A 20608-nucleotide genomic window follows, 5' to 3' on the forward strand; every position below is an offset into this window, starting at 1 on the left:
CTGAACGTATAGCCCAAGCCTTGCAGAGTTGGTTTTTTTTTGTTGGTTTTTTTTTTTTTTTGCATAGAGATTTATAGGAGCCACTCACACCTCCTGCCCCGTCTCCTCTCCCCGTGGGTCTCGGTGAGGCTGAAGGGCTGCAGGTGAGCCCGGTCCAGCTCCGGCTCCGCACCCTGCGCCCCAGCAGAGCCTGCTTGGGAGCGGGCTGCTGCGTCCCCGTGCACCATGCAACCTTCTCAACCTGTCTAACTATGGCTATGGTAAAATTGTGTTCCGTCATTTTTAGTCATCGTTCATCTGTCATCACTAAGAAGGGCTCAAGAGTGTAGGAAAAAAAAAAAAAAGGCCCTGTTCTTATCTGGTGTAACAAAGATTTACTGGAAGTAAATCCTAATTCGAGTGTAAATCTACTTCTTCCATTGAGCAATTCTCTTCATAATATTGCTGGGATTAGAGTTTTATGACTTTTTAAAGACACTACACATATATCTGCAACATAATTTCATTTACTTTATACCACCAATTATTAAGGAATGATAAATTCAGCATTACATATTCTAATGGGTAAGAAAGACTTAAAATTAGACACTGTCACAGGACTATAATTTGGAAAAGGCTTTATGAAACATGAAGATGTGCTGTAACTTTTCCAGAATGGTTAAAATCATACTGCCCTGAAAAAATTCTGGAAACAGTGTCTTTAATATTGGCATTGAGTTCAGAAAAGTATGTAAGTTTTTTTTTTTATTTTTTCTTTTTTTTTTTTTTAATATGAGATAGACCAAGCTTAAAACTCTAAACAGCGGTAGGTAGAAAAAGTTTAAAATTTTAAATATTTATATAACTAGAGAAATTACTTCTATTCCTTTTAAAAGCCAATATATTATACATAAAACTAGTCAATATTTTTTCTAGACCTTTATTGTTCCCTTCATCGTCCATTCATTAACTTGGTAAATATCATAAGCAGTCGGTGCCCTTGAAAACACATTATTAAAATAAAATTAAGACAAAATCAAAGGGAAGAGGTTTTGCTCATATACGGTACTGTGAGAGTATGCTAAATGCTCATTATTAGGAAATGAGTTTGCTTCCCAGATAGATTTCAGCTGAGCATCATAAACATTTTCTAGCATCCCATTTTGTACTCATAACTAATTTACAGGTTTGTTTTTTTTTTTCCTTTTCTTTTAAATAAACGCCCAAGCAACCATTTCTGATGAGCCTACTTGGCTCCTGTATTTCATAAATAATCCAACAAACCTAAAAAGGACAATTTAATTACACGCTAAGATTAAGTGTTCCACGTACAGTACAATATTTACTGCAAAGGCAACTGCAAAGGCAACATTTTAACCTCTTTTTGCTTCAAACCCTTGAGAAGCGTAATTCGTTGGGACGGCTCCATCGTCTCTGATTTGCGGGTTGGGTTGGGTTCTGCTTCGCTTTCGGTGCCTGGCGGGTGCCCCCGCCACTACCGCCGCCACCGCTCTACGTTCCCTATGTAGTCAGTGCTGGAGCCGTTCTCGCCTCGCTCCCTCAGGTGCGCTTGCTTCGCCCGCAGGATCTTGCGCTGCTCCTGGCGTTTCCGCCGTGCCTCCTGGTGCTCCTTCTGCCGCATGTACTGGTACCGCTGCAAAAACAGGTCTTTTGCATAATCATACAATTCCATGTCTAAAAAATTGAGGGCCTCAATGCGCTGCTGAGTCTGCTCGTCTATCTCCACGCTGGAGGCCCTTGTGCTATTGTACTGCGTGAACGGCGAGATGAAGTTCATGTTGAAAGTCTTCTCAAAGAGATACTGAGTCTTCCGCTGAAATTCGGTCAGGCCGAAGAAGGCCATCCGCTTCAGGTTCTCCTTGGCACTGTCTAGCAGAACCTTATTTCTCTGCTCCTCGGGCATGACCGACAGGTTGTAGCATCCCACCAGGCTGAGGTCGGAGAGCATGCGGACCTGGCGATTGTTGGCGAGGTTGTAGGGGCAATCCATGAACTCCTGCAGGGAACAGCCCGACCAGTCGTCCCCCGTGTAGCAGCTGGGCAGCTCCTCGGTGGTTGGGGACCGGCCGTCGCAGACGTGCAGGGACGCCTTCCATGTCGCTCCTCGCTGGACGTGGCGCCATTCGCTCAGGTATCGGGAGACGGGGTCACGCAGGATGGTGATGTAGTAGAAATTCCTGCCAAGGGGAGAGGAAGGCAGAGCGTTTAGTCCCGTGTGTCTCCGGCACACAGTGCATTAACGTTCAAAATCAATAGAAACTTGGAGATGCACTTAAGAGGCTTTCAGGAGCCCTGCTGCAGAGTGCTCCTCTGTGTGCTCACCTCTCCGGGGTGAAGGACGGCTCAACAAACTCCCCGGAGGGAGCGGGAAGGGATGCACCTACCTGCACATGTTTGGTTGTGCTTAGTGAGTTTTGCCTCTACAGAGGTGGAAGGGAACCCCACATTTCCCTCCGTGTGGTTGCCCGTGCCCCTGCCAGGTGCCTGAACCGATGCTCTCCCCAGACCTTGGGAGACTAATCAAAATATCTCCCAGGATGAAAGCCTCAACCCAAGGAGGGCACGGGTAGCTCTGGCTTTTTGCATTTTCTTTGTACAACAGAGCTGGACTGACAAGTTTACGTAGTCTGCAAAAAGCTGCTCATGCTACCTTTCCTGGGGAGCAGCTGTGGGTCTCGGCTGCACGAGCCCCGGAGCAGCGTTACGCCTGTAAGGAAGACATTTCCTGCAAGACTTTTCCTTTCGCAGGCCAGAGAAATGGGATGGTGTCCAGAAGCCCGAACCTGCTTGCACTGAAATGAGGATCTGGGAAAAGCCCAAACAAATCCCATTTTATCCTCCTGCCTTCACCTGATATGGGACTGCAACGGTGAGAGAGGAGAGATGAGGGAGCGACAGGAAATTAAAGGATATGTTACAGCGTTTTGTAAGAGAAAGCATTTCCAAAAGAGGTGCTGGCTTCGGTTTGGAGCAACAGGAGGGTGGCACATGTGGGGGACATGCTGCCGCAGGGAACTCCATTAGGCTGCCAGCTGGAAAAGCTGCAAGCTCAACCTTACGTATACCATTAAGAGATCACTCTGGGTCACACAGTAATGTCCGCCGCCAAACACTATGTTTCCCACCATCAGCAGCCTGAAGCCATACACACCGAGCTCTTCGCGCCTCCTTTAATACGCCCATGACCTCAGTGACGATGCCGGAGGTTACGCTGTCAGGATACCAGCGATCTGCTTAAGTAAATGGAATTAAAGTAGCTCAATACACACATTGTCCTGCCAGGGAAGGCGACCCCTCCAGGACGAGGACACCGAGGAGCGTGTGCCTTCGGAGCCCCGAGGCCCCAGGGTGTGACCGCCCTGCCCCCGGTGCTGCATAAGGAGGAGAAGGGACATTCATTTGCTTTCCCGAGTGGCACCACGACTGGCCACCCCGCAGCCAGTCTTTTGTTCCCTATTGTTTCCTTCGGCAGAAAAGCCACTAGATGTCAATGTTTTACAGAAAATTGTCTCTGGGTGAAATAGAAAGCGAATCACAAGCACGGAAAGCATCCAAGCTCATAAATAACTAAATAAATAGAAAGTACAATAAACTGGTAAAACCAAATAAAGCCAGGGAGCCTAGTACAGCATCAGCGGCCGGACACAACGGCACCTCACACTCGGAAAGCCGGGACACTGCAATCATCAGCGCTGTCGCCGTCCCCACGCTCACCCTGGTGCTACTCTCCCACTCTGAGGGCTTTGGCCACAGGTTCACACAGGTGAAGGGAGCCAAAGCCCCCGCCACGACCCTGAGGGAGGTACTTTTCTCCAAAAGTGTCATTAAGTCATTTCAATGCGAAAGCTAGAGTTAAGAGGGAACAAGGACGAAGCTGAGTTCCACGTCACGCACTCAGAGCGGCAGCCACCAGCCTCACATTGCCCCTTGCAAAGATGGGAAGAGTTTCATCCTGTGTCACCTCAGCAGGTCTCTGGTTGTGCTGAGAACCCAACAGGGCAAAGGGCTTTCCATGAGCAGCATCACCCCAACCAGCCTCGCTGACGAGCGGGAGCTGACCCTGGTCCCTCTTGTACACCAGGCTCCTTTGATGCAGTGACAACACAGCCTTGTGGGGGTCCCCGACATAGGGACATGGAGCATCTCTGGGGCAAACCCAAGCCCCTTCTTTAACTCCTCCCAGGACTCTTCACCCTTGGATCTAGTTTACTGGGATACTGTGCTAAAATAATGACCTGATCCTCAAGCAACAATGAGTTAGTGCCATATAGCACTAACCTCGATGCTAACTAGAGCAACTAACATATAGCAACAGACCTGTGATGACAGAGGAGGCAAAAGCGAAGCTCTGCTTACCCCAGAGCACCGTGTACGACCTGGCCCATCAGCAGTTCAGCCAGGCTCGGAGCGGAGCGGGGCGCAGGCCTGGGGGTGCTGCCAGCTGAGGGAGAAGGCCGACAAAACCGTATGCTCTAAGGTCATCACAGCAATCGATGGGGAGTTAATGCAAGAAAGGAAACAAATCCTGAGCCAAGATCGATACAGCAAGCATTTTATCATAGCTCAAACTCTTCAGCCGCCAGCCGCTCTCCCTTTGTGCTCTTTGGTCGCAGGCAGTGACAAAGCGCCTCTCTTGGCTGCTGTTGTAAAAACAAAAGAATGAATAAAAACTTCTATGTTGGCAGAAGAAACTGTGTCGTAATGGATCACCATCACCCCGGGTGGCCGGCGGCAGATATCTCCATCAGCGCCTGGAGATGGAGATATCTGGGGATATCAGGGGAAAACGCCGCAGTCAAGGGAGAGCGGGGAGAGGAGGCTGAGTAAAGAGGCGCACTGGACGCCGCAGTGAGCATGAGCGCGAAGGTGTCTGGGCTCCCTCCAGCAGCTCAGGAAGCCAGGCCATCGGCAGGGATGCTTCTGGGATGCCCCAGACGGAGCCCTCATCCTACTTGGCCTGAGCATGGCTCCCTGCAAACAGACTCGTGGCTGTTATTTATACCATGTCGTTATTTCCCAGATGAATCTTGCTTTCAAGATACGACTTAGAGACATGCTTTCTCAGCTGCTGGGCCAATCTCAGCTATTTGGTGCATTTCTCCCCTTCTTAAGTTTCCCTGTTAAAATTCTACCGGAAAAGGTGCCGTCCCTTTTGGGAACACCAGCTTTTGGGTTTGCCCCAAGCCACTCTCATCCAGGTTAGAAATCACATCAGCTCCAGAAAGGCAGCAGTGCTGCTCTGCGTTTATCTGAACCAAGCTTCAAAAGCTTTAATGCATTGAGTCAGAGCCGTGCCAGTGATGGATTCGGCCATCAGCGCTTAGAGCATCCTTCTGCTGCAACTGGGAGGAAGACTCAAAGCCTTGCAATTATTTTTAGCTCTGTACGTAACAGCTTGTTCTTTGTGCTGTCTTAATAAGGGGGTCTTGAGCTCTTGCCCCTTCCTTGAAGCTTGTGTATCAGAGCCCGACACAACATGTTTGCAGGTAGAGCTCAAACTTTACTGGGAGTCATCCCTCCAACTTAGAGCTGCACTCACCATAAACACGGCTTTTCTAACACAGTCGAGCTGGATTCCTATGAAGCAGAGAACAGAAAGAGCTCTGAATGTGAGAAGGAAACGGTGTGACAGTCACTTGCTTTTGGTATCTCCCTGCACACAGCTATTCCCCAGGAACGCGGGGACCAAACAGTCCCATGATGTTGCGTTTGCTCCCCATGCTGCATCACCCGCTCTGCCTATCACGTCACTGCAAGGTTGAAGCCAGACTTCTTCTGGGAGCCACGAGTTATTCGCGCATGATCCATTACCGCAGAGGAGCTCAGGAAAGGTCAGAGGCTCCCCGCAGATAAACACCCAGCTAACGGCTCACATCGTCCGCCGCGGTGTGAAGGTTGGGATTTCTTGGTGCTTTGATGCTTCTACCCAGGGGTGGAACAGGCAAAACGGCAGAGACAGGCGGGGTGATGTGCTGGAAGCCAAGGCTGGAGAGAGGAGGAAAGAGATGCTCAGCCTCAGCAACACCCTGGCACGCCAGCTGCCGCGCTGTCCTGGCACCACTGCGGTGCCAGGGAAGCCACATTTCACCCACGCGCCTGAACCACAGCTCCCTCCGACTGACCAAGCACAGGCACCTTCTCTGGGGCGGTGGTGCTGCCACGTGAATTCTCTATGGCCAGTCCCGGGGCACTTGAATAACCTGCCTGGTCATGAAGATGCTCCTTCCTCCTCCTCTGCCTGCACGAGTGCTGCTGCCCCATGTCAGCGCCCCAGAGACCCCACATCGGAGCAACGCATGCCAGGCTGGGGGGACAGCGCAAGCCCCTGCCTGACATTTTTGCTGTGAGATGACTTTTACTAAGATAAGATGTTTTTTGTTGAAAGGGACCAAGAAACGTGTGTTGTCAGTGAATGGACCTGCTTTCAGCTGTCCAGTTCCTCTGAGCAGCCACCTCTCTCCCTCCCTGCACAGCCCCTGGAGAAAATAGGAAGCAAACTGAAACCTCAAAGACCTCAGTGAATTTCTCTGAGGGGTTTATTGAGACTGAGCCATCTGCTCGCTTTGAAGGATAATTCTGTGGTCACATAGTACATCTGTGCCAGACCCTTCCCCACCTCTGCCCAAGCACAGGGGATGAATGAGAATCCTTTTTTCCAATCTAATGATTTTTTTTAAAAGCATCCTTGTAGCAAGCTTCTAAAAGCAACATTAAAGTAAAAAAAAATAAATTGAAGTCAAAGTGAGGAGGTGTGAAACCCCAGGGGATGACAGCACTGAGTAAAGCCAGAGACTTCAGAGCTCAGAGAAGCTGCCAGGGAAGGGATACGCAGCTACCCATGCCGCGGTGCTCAGGAGGCTCTTTGCTTTTGGACCTGCTCTGCTGAAATGAAGTGAGGAAGGGGTGACACTGTTTAAGCATCGAAATGGGTCAAAACCTCCTGAAGTACAAGTGCACCCCATCCCAGTCCAACCTGCCCGGCTCTGCAAAGCAGGACTGCAAAGTAGCAGCAACCCAGGCAATGCAGAGGGAAAGGGGTTTAGGGCCGAACCTGCGGATAGAGAGCGTGAGGAAGGCATGCAGCTCCCTTCGCTCCTCCTTTGCCGTGCCACAAGCCCCCCCTGCCACCAGAGGCCTGGCAAAATGGACCACCAGCAGCTAAGCGTCCATCCTAAGGGCCTGAGAGCGGTGGGCTGCGTGCCGGCGGCGAAGGGCTCACCGGGAAACTCTTGTCCATCAGCTTTAACTCTTGCACTTGCTCCCAGGGCACCTTAACCCTGATGGAGAGGCTCCAAGCAACCGCTGTGGGGTCCAAGTGGGTACCATTCCCATGAGGACCACAACTAGGGCTGGCTTCAGCTCTGCGCGTCTGAGCCCCTTCAGGTCAGAACTCCTGCAGGTGCCAAGGCTGAGCATCATCGATCCCTGCCAGAGGACAGAGGCTGCTGCGCTGTTTAATTGCTTGCTGAGGCAGAGGAAGGCTGCAGGTCAGACACTGGCAGCTGCCATGCCTTCAGCCTGGAAACCTGAGCCTGGCTTGATGGAGCTATGAGGTAAGGAGCTGGAGGGGGGAGCTGAAAGCTAAACGTCCACTCACCATTACATCCATTAGTGTACGGATCAGTAGGTGAGGGACTGAGTGACCTTTTCCCATTTCTGCCAAGAAATGAGGCTGTGGCAAGAAAAGCTTTGTAGGCTGCAGAGGGTGAGAAGCCTACAGCCTTTGCACAGGGAGCACCTCAGCCTCTGGAATGTCCCAACCTCCCCCCAGGCTGTGCCCAGGGACAAACTAACCCAGGAAAACACAGCTTTGGCCCATGGCTAAGGAAGCAGAGCAGATTTCCAGGGAACGTACTGGGGCAGTCCCACATTAACCTAGGAAAACTAAGGCTACCCTTTAAGCTAGCTCAAGCATACTGTTCTGCATCTGGCTCAAGCTCATCCAGATGGCAAGCCTGGCTAGGACGGTTTGGAGATGCAGACGGGTCTGTGCAATGAATGGGAGGCAATTTTACACGAGTGTCTCCACCTCTTTGGGTGGAGATGGGGCAGGAAGGGAAATTCAGGAATGATACCTATTCTGGGGGATTTTTTCCCCCCAGTCTATGGACTTTATGGTACGTTAACAGGGCAGTGTGAAACCAAGTCAGGCTCCAGGTGCGGATTTTGAAAGGAAAGGAAAGTTCCTTCTGAAGGGGCAGGGGCAAAGGGACAGACCAGGTATGTACCACGTCCAGCAGAAAAGCGAATAAAATGAACTAAAACCCTGCAGCAGAGATTCTGCATACAATGCAAAGGACTAAGGACTGAGTTACTGAAAAAAGAAAAATAATCATAGAGTTGGTGCTTCAGCACCAGAAACAATGCACAATCACCAGAACTGGCGAGCAGGACAAGGACGTTCAGTGTCCATTGCACCCTCCCCATAAACCACCCATGCCACTGAATAAAAATCCACAGGGCTCATTTACAAAAGAGTAATCATAGACTCATTCTTTTAAAAGCTGAGCAATCTGGGTTTTTTGTGGGTTGTTTTTGTTTGTTTGTTTTTTTGAGACAGCAACTTCACTTACCTGGCTCATATGACCAGAGGAAGATGCCCCTACACGGTGGCCCCGTGCATGGCTCCGAGATCCCATCCCCTTCTCCTCCACCGCTCCCAGCAGTGAACTGAAACGCTGCCGCAGGCAGCTCCTGCGCTCCTCCCTCACAAAGCTTCTCTGCTCGGGATAATCCGACAGCGAAGTCACGGACAATGATGGAAGGTCAGGAACGCAAACGGTGCGAGTCTCGCATTTCTTGCTCTGTTTTAGAAACCCTTCCCACGCAGCTCCGAAGCTGCCGATGGATTTTAACCTTCAGCTGAGGGTCTCCCTGCCGATCAGTGATGCCCACCACGTCTCTACAAGAAGTCAAACTCAATTATGCCACGCCGGGCGCCGAGAGTGCTTCGCTCCCAGTAGGTGAGGCTAATTCCCATCAAGAGTGGCCCACTGAGAATTCGATTTGCTAATACCGCAAATTGTTCCTCCAAGAGAAATACCCCTGCTGCCTTATTTGTTGGAGGCAGGCATCTGTTTGGAGATCGCTCAGAGAGAGGCAAAATGTTCATTTAATACTGTGACTCATCCTGATTCTTAATGAACTTTGTCACCTAGAGACACAATTAAAAGGACAGGGGCGAGCATCCTGGTGACAGCCCCTCCTGCCTCAACCATGCACGCTTGGAAACACCCTCAAAATGGGAATACCTCTCTCCCTGCTGAGAGGCGCTCCCGCAGCACAGCTCACAGAATCATTAAGGTTGGAAAAGACCTTTAAGATCATCAAGCCCAACCACCAACCCAACACCACCGGGCCCACTAAACCATGTCCTGAAATGCCACATCCACACGTTTTTTGAACACCTCCAGTGAAGGTGACTCCACCACCTCCCTGGGCAGCCTGTTCCAGTGTTTGACCACTCTCTCAGTAAAGAAATTTTTTGAGGCCAAAATATTTGGCAAGCTCACTGACGCGGCGCTGGGAATCAAATGTTTCCATCTACTCCAGATCGGTCCCAGATGCTTCACATCAGAGGCGTAGATGGCAACGGCAGCAGCCGAGAAGCATCACCCGCAGCGCTCCTCTCTGCTCCCAGTGCTCCCGGCCCCGCAGACAAGGGCCACAGGCCTCATCTCTGAGCGGGAGAGGAGCGAGGGGGGCTGCCGCGCTTCCTGGGAGTTTCAGGGAGAAGATCTCGTGCCCAGCGTCCCATGGAGGCTGCACGGCTGCCTCCATGCCCCCATCTGCAGCCTGACTGCGCACACCAGGTCCTCCCCTGCTGCGGTGGCGGCGCCTGCAAGGAGGCGAGCACAGAGCGGGTTAGGGGAACAGGTCTGCTCCCCTTCTCCTCTCCTCTCCCCAACGGCCTCAGCGCAGCGCCTGCCAAGCAAAGAGACCCAGAGCTGGGTCCTACTTGTTCCTACGAGACCTCTCTTCATTCAATCGTTTCGATTAAACTAAACTTCCAGCCCCACCTCAGCCAAAATTCAAAGTGCAGCAAAATCTAGATGAACTTTTTCACTGAAGTAGTGAACTATGAAGACGATAGGGAGGGAGAGAAGGAGGAACAAGCACCACTTTTCTCTGTGGCAGCCTGCAAAACTATAAGCATGCGGACTACATTCCTTTACTCCGGGTCTCAAGGTGGCACCAGAGAATTGCACCATGCATTAGCTCCGAACAAGGGCCTGGGAGGAAAGGAGATAAATTATTTTAGAACTGTGAATTAAAGCCGTTAGCAAATGTAAATTTACATTTCCTCTAAGTAATCATTATGTTTTCACTTCTATCAGCACCCAATGAATCACAGAGATGTTTTGTCTAGAAACACTAATGGTGGGGGTAGGAAGCCAGCAGCCTACCCACAGTAATGGCAGCAGGAGAAAAGTGCCAGAGGAACCCATAAAAAGGAGCTGGATTTTGCAAGAACAGCAATTACACCAGCCCATCATCGCCCATGAAATTATCAAATAGGAAAGATCTGCAAAAAAGAAGCACAGAGGAAGGCAGTGTTTTAAGATTTTGCAGCTCAAGGTACGTGTTCATATATGAGCAGGCATGGCACATGCACACAAAGATGATGAAAAAAAGGCATTAAATAAGTAAAAAATATGCAGCCTCACACATGCACATGCTGCCAGCTACCCTCACGCACAAACTAATTGTCCGCAGCGTCGCTTGCGTAGGGGAGAGCTGCCCTGCAGATTTGCCAGAGTGGTATTAATTTCATAATTGCCTGTATTATTAAGATCTCTGCAGGATGCCCTTGCTCACAACCAATTCAGCAAGAACAGTGGCCTTTTTAGTTATAGTTTTTTTTAGTGGTGGATAAAAAGAGAAGTAAGCTTCCATTTTTAGGCTTGACAAACAGAAGAGTGACTCAGCCGCTGGAGCTGGTCCCGAATCCATTGTCTCGCACGGGAAAGGGTGGCAACGCGGGGCAGAAGCACCCAGACCCATCCCACCCACCCGACCTGCTGGGAAAAGGACTGAACTGCCCTTCAGAAACACCCACCTCCCACCACAACCTACCCAGAGCACCAAAGCTTCCCACCTTGTCAGCTTAATTATATGTCAGAGGCGTCTGGATGGAGGGCAGCGGTGGTGCCAAGACCCCCGAGCTGCACATGGGAGGTAAAACCCAAGTAAAGGAGAGAGAAGATGGTAGAGGAGCATCAGCATAAGCGTGTGCCATGCTTCCTTCTTGCTAGACGATGAGCTGCAGCGCAGGTGACGCTAGCTCGGTGACGCTGGCCTCGGCAGCACGCAAGGTCTGGGCTTTGGAAAGCGCCCTTCTTGCTAAGGGCGATTATCCCTTACAAAGCAGGACGCAGAGCTGAATTTTGCCCTTAATACACACTAGGAAAAGTCAAGCTGTGAGTGACGTCTTTTGCACAATCAAGCCCTGAAGCCCACAGAGCTCCAGGTGTACCTTCCCACTCGGGCGCGAGGCACCGTCCCTGTTCCCGGAGCTCACGCCTCCGGCGCCGCGGCACGCAGCATCTTCCAGGCGTGGTACAGCACCTCCCCGTGCGCAGAGCTCTCTTGCGGATTCATTAAAAAGCACGGCAGACCTCCCAAAGTGAAAAGGAGGCCACTGCAAAAGGGCTGGTGAATATCCACAGGATGTTGCCATAAATCAGATATTTACAACGGTATTTACCCTATCTAAATGCCGTTGCAGTAACTGGTTTCAACTTGCAACTGGTACTTCTGCAGCGGCGAAGATAGAGGTTTGCAAAGCCTACACTCCATAAGCAGCGGTTTACAGAGAGGGAATAGTGGCAGTTTTTCATTTTCCAGAGTCCACTCACCCTTCCAAGAATCTTAATGCCTCATTGATTCATAATACAGTACATAAAGATTTCATTTTTTCTTGCACACAGTGATATATTATGGAGGCAATCTATTTTGCCACTGAAAAGTTTGCTTAGTAGAAAAATTTGGAGTTTTGACATTCAGGAAATTACAGTCATCTGTAAAGCACGATTGATATGCCAAGGCTAACATTTTCATTGCACTTATGGAGCCAGAATAACTATGCTAAAATATTTATTATATTCTAAAAAAAAAAATAAAAATCCAGGTTATTGTTTATAAAAAGCAAATATTCAGTATTAAAAAGAAAAGCTTTATCCTTATATCCATATATATTTTAGCTATGTCTTAAATGCCCTAACCCACATACTCTCTGACCAGATGAAAATACTTTTAATGATTTATTAAAACCAATACTTCAGACAGCCTCTGCTGTGCCCTGAGCGTGCAAGCGGAGGGCACGAGCTGAACGCGCGGCCGAGCGGAGCAGCACAAAAGCAGAAACGCGAGACAGGGGCTGCCGTGCCGAACCTGCCCGACGTCCTCCGAGGCTGCGGACGCTCGTCCTGCCACCCACCAGCCACCCAAAGGGTGCACGTTAGCTGGTGCACGTGGAGCAGAAGATTACTGAACCCCATGCGCTTCACTTGCGAGTTTTGCTGTTAAGACGATCGAGAAGCAAGACGGTGAAGAAGGCTCCGGTCTCAGCTTTACGCATACATTTGTCTTCTTTACGAACATAGGAATGCGTATTCAGAAGTTGTGATTTATCGTATTTCCTGAGCACTCATCGCCATTTCCTAATCGCTCTTCGAATCGTAGTAACACGCCTCCCAACTCCTTCGTATATAAAAGGACGTACTACTGAACATCGCCGCCTCAACACCAGAAATCTTGGAGCTCTCAAGAAAAAGATCATACGATCAGCTCCAAGAGCTCTGCATATCCCACAATGGGGAATTAACTCCAGAGAGGTATTTATAAAATAATTTGTAACTATATCAGAGCTCAATCAATTCTCTTCAATAATACATAAAAGGAGGAGGTTTGGCTCACGTGAAAAAATGTGAGGCTGATGTTAATTCCTTCACAAGCCATTTGCAGATAATCTTCCGTACGCCAGTTAACATATCCCACGATAGGTTACACGAAATTGCTTTTAAAAGCTAGAGCGAGGATATATAGTGTATAAAAAAGGCACATTAATGCAACTTGTATCATAATCATTAGGCATATAGAAATCCAAGGAAAATCCTTCCCAAGCTTTCTAAAATTTCATCAAAGGCAGGCATCTATTGAAAATGTCTTTGAAATGTAATTAATGAACTGATACTAATATATTTTCAGCCTGTTGCCAAAAGAGGGACTGAGGAACAGACAACGTATTTACAGCTGCAACTTGCTACAATTTTAATTTCAGCTTTCATTGATTTAATTTAGCACCATGAGACTGTATAATGAAGAAATCCGTATCAATTGAAAAAACCAAGTGTGCTCCTGCCCCACTAGGGCACTTCAGCAATATCATGTAATGGAAGGGGATTCTCATTTAATTGAATTGGAAATGAAACACATATTAGCTAAGAAAACTTAATCAGTGCAATAATATTAAAATGGGCCACTCAGACAAACTATACTGATTAAGTCACTTGCAAACATTTCTGTAATCATCACTGAGACTTGTGGCGTTAATGATTTAAACTCACTTTTCTACTCCAGGGAACAAAACTGTAATTTCATAGCAGACAATCAGAATACTTTAAACCCTCTCTCCCACATTACAATACAGTCTCCTGACAGAAGCACAGGACCTGATCCTGCAAGGTCTTGAGATTTGATGTACAAGAAGGTCTGCATGGATGCTGGGATGTCATCAGAATGTTTGATTTAAGCCAGGAGACAGACCAGAAAGCACCTCGCTGACTGGTGAGCATTTCTGAAGTACTCGCTGCAGTTCCTCCGCGGACTTCATCTTTAATCTTGACTAGTTACTGATAGCACACACCGATGCACCGTGAAGCTGTGAGCTTCAAATGTCTCCCAGCAGGCCAGTATTTAAAAAAATCTTATTCACACATAGTTGACATAACTGGACTTAAAATTTTCATAGAATAGCAGAGTGCATTTCTAATAAAACTCTGTAGATTTTTTTGTTGTGTCAAAGCTCAGCTGGGAGGGTTTTTACATCATCTAAGCAGGCAAGACTTTGCAAACGTTACAAGCTGTACAGAACGTCCTGTTTCCAATGTCCACTAGTTTCCACCCCATACATTTAGAAAAGCGTACTTTACTTCATCTGAATTAGTTGGGACGATGCCCTCAGAAAGCCACATTTATGTAATATGCCACTTCTGCCTCTTACACAACCCTGAACCAACGCAGGGATGTGTCCATCACGTTGTGCTCGGGGGTGGACCATCTACACAGTCCAAGTGTGTGATGTGCCTGGGAACCAGAGACTGAGCTGGCAAAACCTCATCAGATGCTTTCCTGGAGGTCAGCGACAGCGCAGTCAGCACAGATATCAGCTAGGACACATCGTATGTTTATGGATCTCAGATGCCTCCTACATTGTTAATTAATCTGTAGCATTAAGATGTTCAAAATCCTATTTTTGGACAGGCAAAAGCAAATTCAATTTTTGCATCTTTTCAGTGCCGTGAGGCAAACTTCAGCCAAACTGGCAGCTGCACTGAGGCCACCGCAAAGAGAAGACAGAGCAACCTGGGCTAGGCAGGGAGAGGAGCCCAGCTCCCCTCTGCACCAACTGAAGGTGTAAGGGCTGGAATCGCTATGCGAAGAGCGCTCGACTCCACTGCCCACAAGCAGTACTACTTCACAGAATCACAGATCATCAAGGTTGGAAAAGACCTTCAAGAGCATCAAGTCCAACCGTCAACCCAACACCACCATGCCCACTAAACCACGTCCCGAAGTGCCACATCTACACATTTTTTGAACTTGCTTTGCCTTTTGCTCTAGCTCTCTTGCAGTGAAGGTAACACAAGCATGGGTGTTACCCATGACCCTTCTCTTAGCAGCTTCTCACTGTGGTCCTTGAGTCCTGAGCCTGCTGCTCAGAGGGGCTGAGCTCCCAGCGCTCACCATCCAGAGCCAACCAAGCAGACAGCTAGCCAAACAGACAGCACTTTGAACCCTTGGCCAGACAAGCTGGAGGTAAAGTCTTTCTTAATTAACTGAGATACCCTTAAAACCAAGCTGACTTCAGCTGAAGTCAAAGCGAACCTACCACTGCCAGAAGAAAACCAGGAGAGGCACTACCAGCCCAGCCCCAGCATGACCAACCTAAAGCAAAATAAAACACATTATATCCAGGGTTATTCACTGAGATTCACAGCTCCTTCCAAAAGGATCTGCCATTGCTCCTATCCCTCTAACCTCCTCCTCAAAATATGAGGGCGAAAAGAAAAAAGCTAAACTTCCTCGGCAGGAAACGATTCAAAACAGCATCATTCCTATCTGTGCGCATCTCTTGAATGATTTTCGGAAGACACAGTTCTAAGCCTCCATGGATTATTCTGGCTAAAAATGTGTGTGACATTTTAATTATCAAGTACAAATGTTACTGCAAGCAAGCAATGAAACAGATGGTGTCCTGAATTTTACAGTACAGCCACATCTTCCAGCTCAAATTTACAGTTCACCTATCAGTAAGCTTCAAGTCCTGCCTCTACTGTGTCTCCCCTACCCCCCTGAACTGCCGCAACCCTTTCGATGCTGGGAGCGCAGCTTTGGCAGGAGAAACTCAACGCGAGTCATCCTCCTCCAAGCAAACGTGTGGCATGTTTCCAATGAGGAAATAAAATGGAGCACAACTCCGTACAGCCCAAAAGCATGGCAGGTATGAAGGTGGAGAGCAGTTGCCTTGGAAAAGGATGAAGGGATGAAAGGTGGCTGAAGAGGAACTGCCCTACTCAAGGGAGCAAAGAGGGGACCTTGCTACCTCCATCTCAATGAAGGACTTAATTTGTTTATGTCAGCGTCTTCCTCAGCAAATCCCACTCATATCAGTTATAACTCCCCGGATTTCCCCCTCTTCGCCTCTGGTGTGTTCAGCAGTCCTCCCAGAGGGCCCCCCCAAGGGGAAAGGACAGGATGGCACAAGTGTCCCTTCAGGACCCATCAGTGCCAAGTACCACATCACCAGGGGATGAGAGAGGAGCAAAGCCAGAAGCTTTTCCATTCATCCTTGTGGGTCTACCATGCTGCCAAAAAACCAGTACCTATGATCAGAGTTGCACTTTCACGCGTTTCTTTCCTCTCCCCTTATAAAAAATGAAATATAATTCAAGAAACAGGAGCCACACAGGGGAACATCATCACACGTCACACAATGTGGAGGGGGACAGGAGGACATGGGGCTACCTTCAGCTGACCACAACTATACAAATGCATGTTCGGACGTGTCTGGGCATTATCCAGTAATGGATGTAGCCGCAGCCTAGAGGAGACCCAGCTCAGGCTGGGTGCACCCTGCTGTTCGCACACTTCTTCTGTAAACCCCACACTGAACAGAATGAAGTGGGCGCACGCTTATCCCCTGGGTTTACAGCACCATGGCAAACATGTCTCTTGCTTCAAGGAACTTATAATCCAGTTCAGACAACACACTAGGCGAGGGTGTGGGTCCAGCAACCGCTCGGGGAGAGCTGTGGCAGCACCCCCAGAGTTCAAGCAACAAACAGGGTGAGCTTTCGGCTGTCGCTGCCTGCTCCGTGCGGCCAGGCAATGGCCCCCGTCGGGCTGAGGAGCACACGCTGCCCTCGCTGAACAGGGTCTTGATTTAACAGGCAACGGCAAAACTTAATCTTGGAGAGCTTTCCCGATACTCTGCTCCATTCATCTCCGCTACTGCAAAAGGGAGCGGCTGCTGGGGCTTACAGCATCAGTGCTGTAATTACTGCCAGGAAACCATTTCTGGGAAGGTGTCCCAGAGTATAATATGCTGAACATTTCCTCACGCTGCTCTCAGTACTGAGTAAATAACCCCTTCTCTCAACGTCAGCACCAGGCTGGCTTCCAGCTAGGTCTGCAAGGACAGGCACCCCTCCTGCCGTGCCCCCCGCGCAGGCGCAGCGCTGGTAATGCCAGCTCTGCTCTCACGACACACCCTCGTGCAGACATCCTTGGGATGTGGAAGTACTTGTGCAAAGATCAGACATGAGGAGATGCTGCATGGGCCAAGGCACAGCCCCTTCGCACCCCAAATTCTTCCCATTTTGCTTTGAAACATGTCCAGGAGCAGAGCTTTGGAGGTGGAGGGGCCGATGGCAGCTTTGCAGGCTGGTAATGCTTGGCTCACCTTGCTAAAAAAGTGTTTGCCACGTGGGCTTTGACTCCTGCATGCCGATTTGCTTGCTGTCACTTAATCCAGCAACACGTTGTCATCCAGAGCTGAAGATAGTGAGGTTCTGAGCCCACCTGGAACACCTCTTCCTAAAGGGAGCCAAACAGGGTGCTCGCAGAGCCGGAGGGACCCAAGGGCAGAGCTTGCCTTGGAGCACAGGTACCTTCACGAGCAGCTTCCCGTGGGCCCCTGAACACGCAGGAAAACGCGCCTGGGTATTTGGTTCCCAGGGAGAGATGCCAAAGCACCGGCCGGCGCCACCGAAGCTGGGGTACGCAGCCTGGTTTGCAGCAGATCGATGCTTTCTCATTTGAACTCAGCAAACAGGTTCCCCGGAGCATGAAGAAGTGTATTGCGGTGGCACAGGTTCCGCTCGCAGTCACACCGGCAGCTGGATTGCTGCGATAAATAAACCTGAAAATCAACTGTCTGAGCAACAACAGCCTCTTCCTAGGTGTCCATCCCTGGAGGGGTTAATCTAAAACAATCTAATTTCTTCCCAAATTGCACAAAATCCAATAAGCGCCAAGCAGCAGTGTCTTTTCCCATTTAGCAGATTAAGAAACTGCGCTCTACCAATTTTATCTGAACAATTCATTCCCACAAAATTACACTGGGTTTTGAACCTGAGGTTGATACACTCTGTTATATCTGCAGGCTGAGCCATCCACCGAGGGGCTAGATTAATGCACAGCCAAATGCCACCTGAGTGGGGCTTTCTGGCAAAGCATCCCAGCAGGGACGTGGACAAGAGCAGCGGGTGCAAAAGGGCTGACGACGGCGGCGATTCGGGCCAGGGCTCAGGCACAGCAGCAGCATCTTCAGCTGTATCTCCGCCATCCTGCCATTAAAACAGCAGCACCCCCATAACTCATTTCAACATACTTGAGACTGGGCTTCTCTTCACATTATTTTAAACAAAATGACACTTTCTCTAGACACTTAAATGCATCCTAGTCTCATCACATCAATGGAGGAAGCATATTTTTTCTGTTTATGTGAAAGGTGATATTGGATGCATCATACATTGAAATTGTTTGCTGGCTTCCTCTCTCAACATAAATAAGGGGAAAGAAAGTCAGAGAAGATAGACTCTAAAGATGTATACATATGGATGCTCAGTTTCTAACCTAGAACATTATTAAATTTTTTCCATATATTCATGTGAGAACTGCAAGAGATTGTGAAAGTAGAGATGTTATCACTCATCCTTTCCCAGAGGACAGATTAGGGAGCTTTTCTTCTTTATAAAATCTATATATTTAAATAATACCAGTTAGCACTGGCCAACAGAGGTGGGCTGTACAGCTCACATCCCAGCTTTGTGGAATGGATCTGCCTGCAGGTCCAACCCAACCAGGGCAAGACTGAGCAACAGATCTGTTACGCTTGTCAACGCTTTGACCTTTTTACGGCGATTAAATGTCTTTAAATGCCTGCAGCTTCCATAGGTCTGAGCATCCTCTACCGAAAATACATCTGTCGTCCCATTCAGCCTTCCCAGCCCTCGGAGAACAGAGCCCAACCAAGTCCCATCTCAGCTCTGTTACCCAAAGGCGTTGTGGAAATCTTCTGACTTGCAAGCGATGCTAAATTCATCTAAACAGCTTTATTTACGAGTGGTGTTACATCCCGCTTCTTGGGGAGACAGATCTGCCACTAGAATTGCTTTTTCCTGCCTGCAGAAACTGTAAGTCTGCATCAACATTACACAATTATTTTAAAGACATTATTTAGATAGTGCTATGGTAATGTGTATGTGCACCAACCCCAGTCCCGCAGAATTTGCATAGCAGAATTTTTTATCATGCTTCTTAAAGATTAATAATTTAAAGCAAGTTGTAACTGTGCTAAGATTTAGTCTTATGTTTTCATCACTGCTTTATATTCTCATAAATATCCAACATTCCCAAGTATATAGGAATCTGAGATGGTATTCAAGAGGAAAAACTGCAACCAATATATCTTCCATTTATGGAATTGAATATAAGATCATATTCAAAGTGCTGCATTTACTGTCTGATTTTGAATACATAAAATATATAGCCATTACAAATTCACCTGTCATTGCAAAGCTTTGTTCTTGTAGTGACATAACTTATTGCCAGATTAGAGCCCGAAGTACGGCTGGACCATTTTTCATCTCCTCCATTCCCACGAACACGACTGGGAGAGACAGGTCGCGCTCTCTATCAAAGTTGTGCTTACCACACAGCAATATTGCAACACGTCCCATTAGAGTTATGTCTGCCGAGACTGTGAGCACAGACTTGGCTGCAGGCACCTCCTAATGGAATTACATAATTGGAGGCATGTCATCTAAATCTGAACAAATTGGATTCCCTTGTCATGCACTATTGAATCAAAACGGAAAGAACACTCCATGCTGTTATCTATGGTAAACCAACGATGGCAAATCCGGCGTCACTAATATTTTGATAATGTGATGTTTATTAAAAATGGGTGAGGGGAAAAAAAAAAAAAGAAATGTTTTATGTAAGGCATGCCAAAATCACGTTGCATGTAAAAATGAGCTCATCCAAGTTTGGTTTCAGACTGGGAATTATGTTAATGGTTTAGGATGGTTGAGATATTAAGAAGATGCAACAGCAGAACTATGTGAAGCTGGTTGCCTGCAGCAGCCAGGGGAGACAAGGACTTCATCCAGGCCCTTCCACCGGCTCGGCATCTGGAAGAAGGGACACCCACCCAGTGTATTCTCTGCTGCCAGCCTCTCCCCTGCCCAGCCGTGGTCGCTCGGCCGCATTAACATTCACATCTTGCAACCAAATTCTCCAGCCCTTGTAATTCTCAAGCATGCCCTGCTTTTCATTTACAAGTATATCAACTTTAATTTGGAATTACTGAAGGAATCATAACTAGGGAGCAATAACTTTGAGCTTACTGAACTGCGCATTCAGGGCAAGTTTGCACTGAGCACTCAACTTGACCTCCAGCTCTGCACGTATGAAAGAACAGAGGCATTAATTACATTACTAGAATCACTAATCAGCTCATTGCATCTTTACATTTCATCAGCTAACTGCTGGTGCAAAATAAGAGGCTTTTTTCCCTTAATTCAGCTCTTCAAGCCTCACCAGGATATTACCAAGCACACATGGAATACATTCATTAATAAAAACAACAAAAAAGAAATTAAGGGGGGAAAAAAAAGAAATTAAGGGGAAAAAAAGGAATTCTGGTGCCTTATAGAATTCGTCATTCTCCTAGTTAATTAATTGTGATTAATTAACAATGTGGGATGGGACGACTCGGGCTCCCCCATCTGCACCAGGCCATCAGGGCATCTCGAGGATGGAGTCGGGGCATCTGAGGCAGCAGCGTGCAACAAGCAGGGGAGCAGAGCATCCCACCCCC

At 48.3% G+C, this 20608-nt stretch overlaps 1 protein-coding gene across 1 annotated transcript in view; it reads right to left on the bottom strand.

Annotated features, from left to right (window-relative positions):
- Positions 1–291: 291 nt before the first annotated feature.
- HS6ST2 (heparan sulfate 6-O-sulfotransferase 2) overlaps positions 292–20608 on the bottom strand; it is a gene marked incomplete at its 5' end in the record, with an annotated part of 133221 nt that continues 112904 nt past the window's right edge. The window contains one exon of the mRNA XM_082004219.1: positions 292–2177. Coding sequence (XP_081860345.1) covers positions 1475–2177 — 703 coding nt within the window. The 3' untranslated portion in view covers positions 292–1474. The remainder of the gene's footprint in view (positions 2178–20608) is intronic.

This window comes from Phaethon aethereus, assembly GCF_964289735.1.
Source record: "Phaethon aethereus genome assembly, chromosome: 10".
Taxonomy (NCBI): domain Eukaryota; kingdom Metazoa; phylum Chordata; class Aves; order Phaethontiformes; family Phaethontidae; genus Phaethon; species Phaethon aethereus.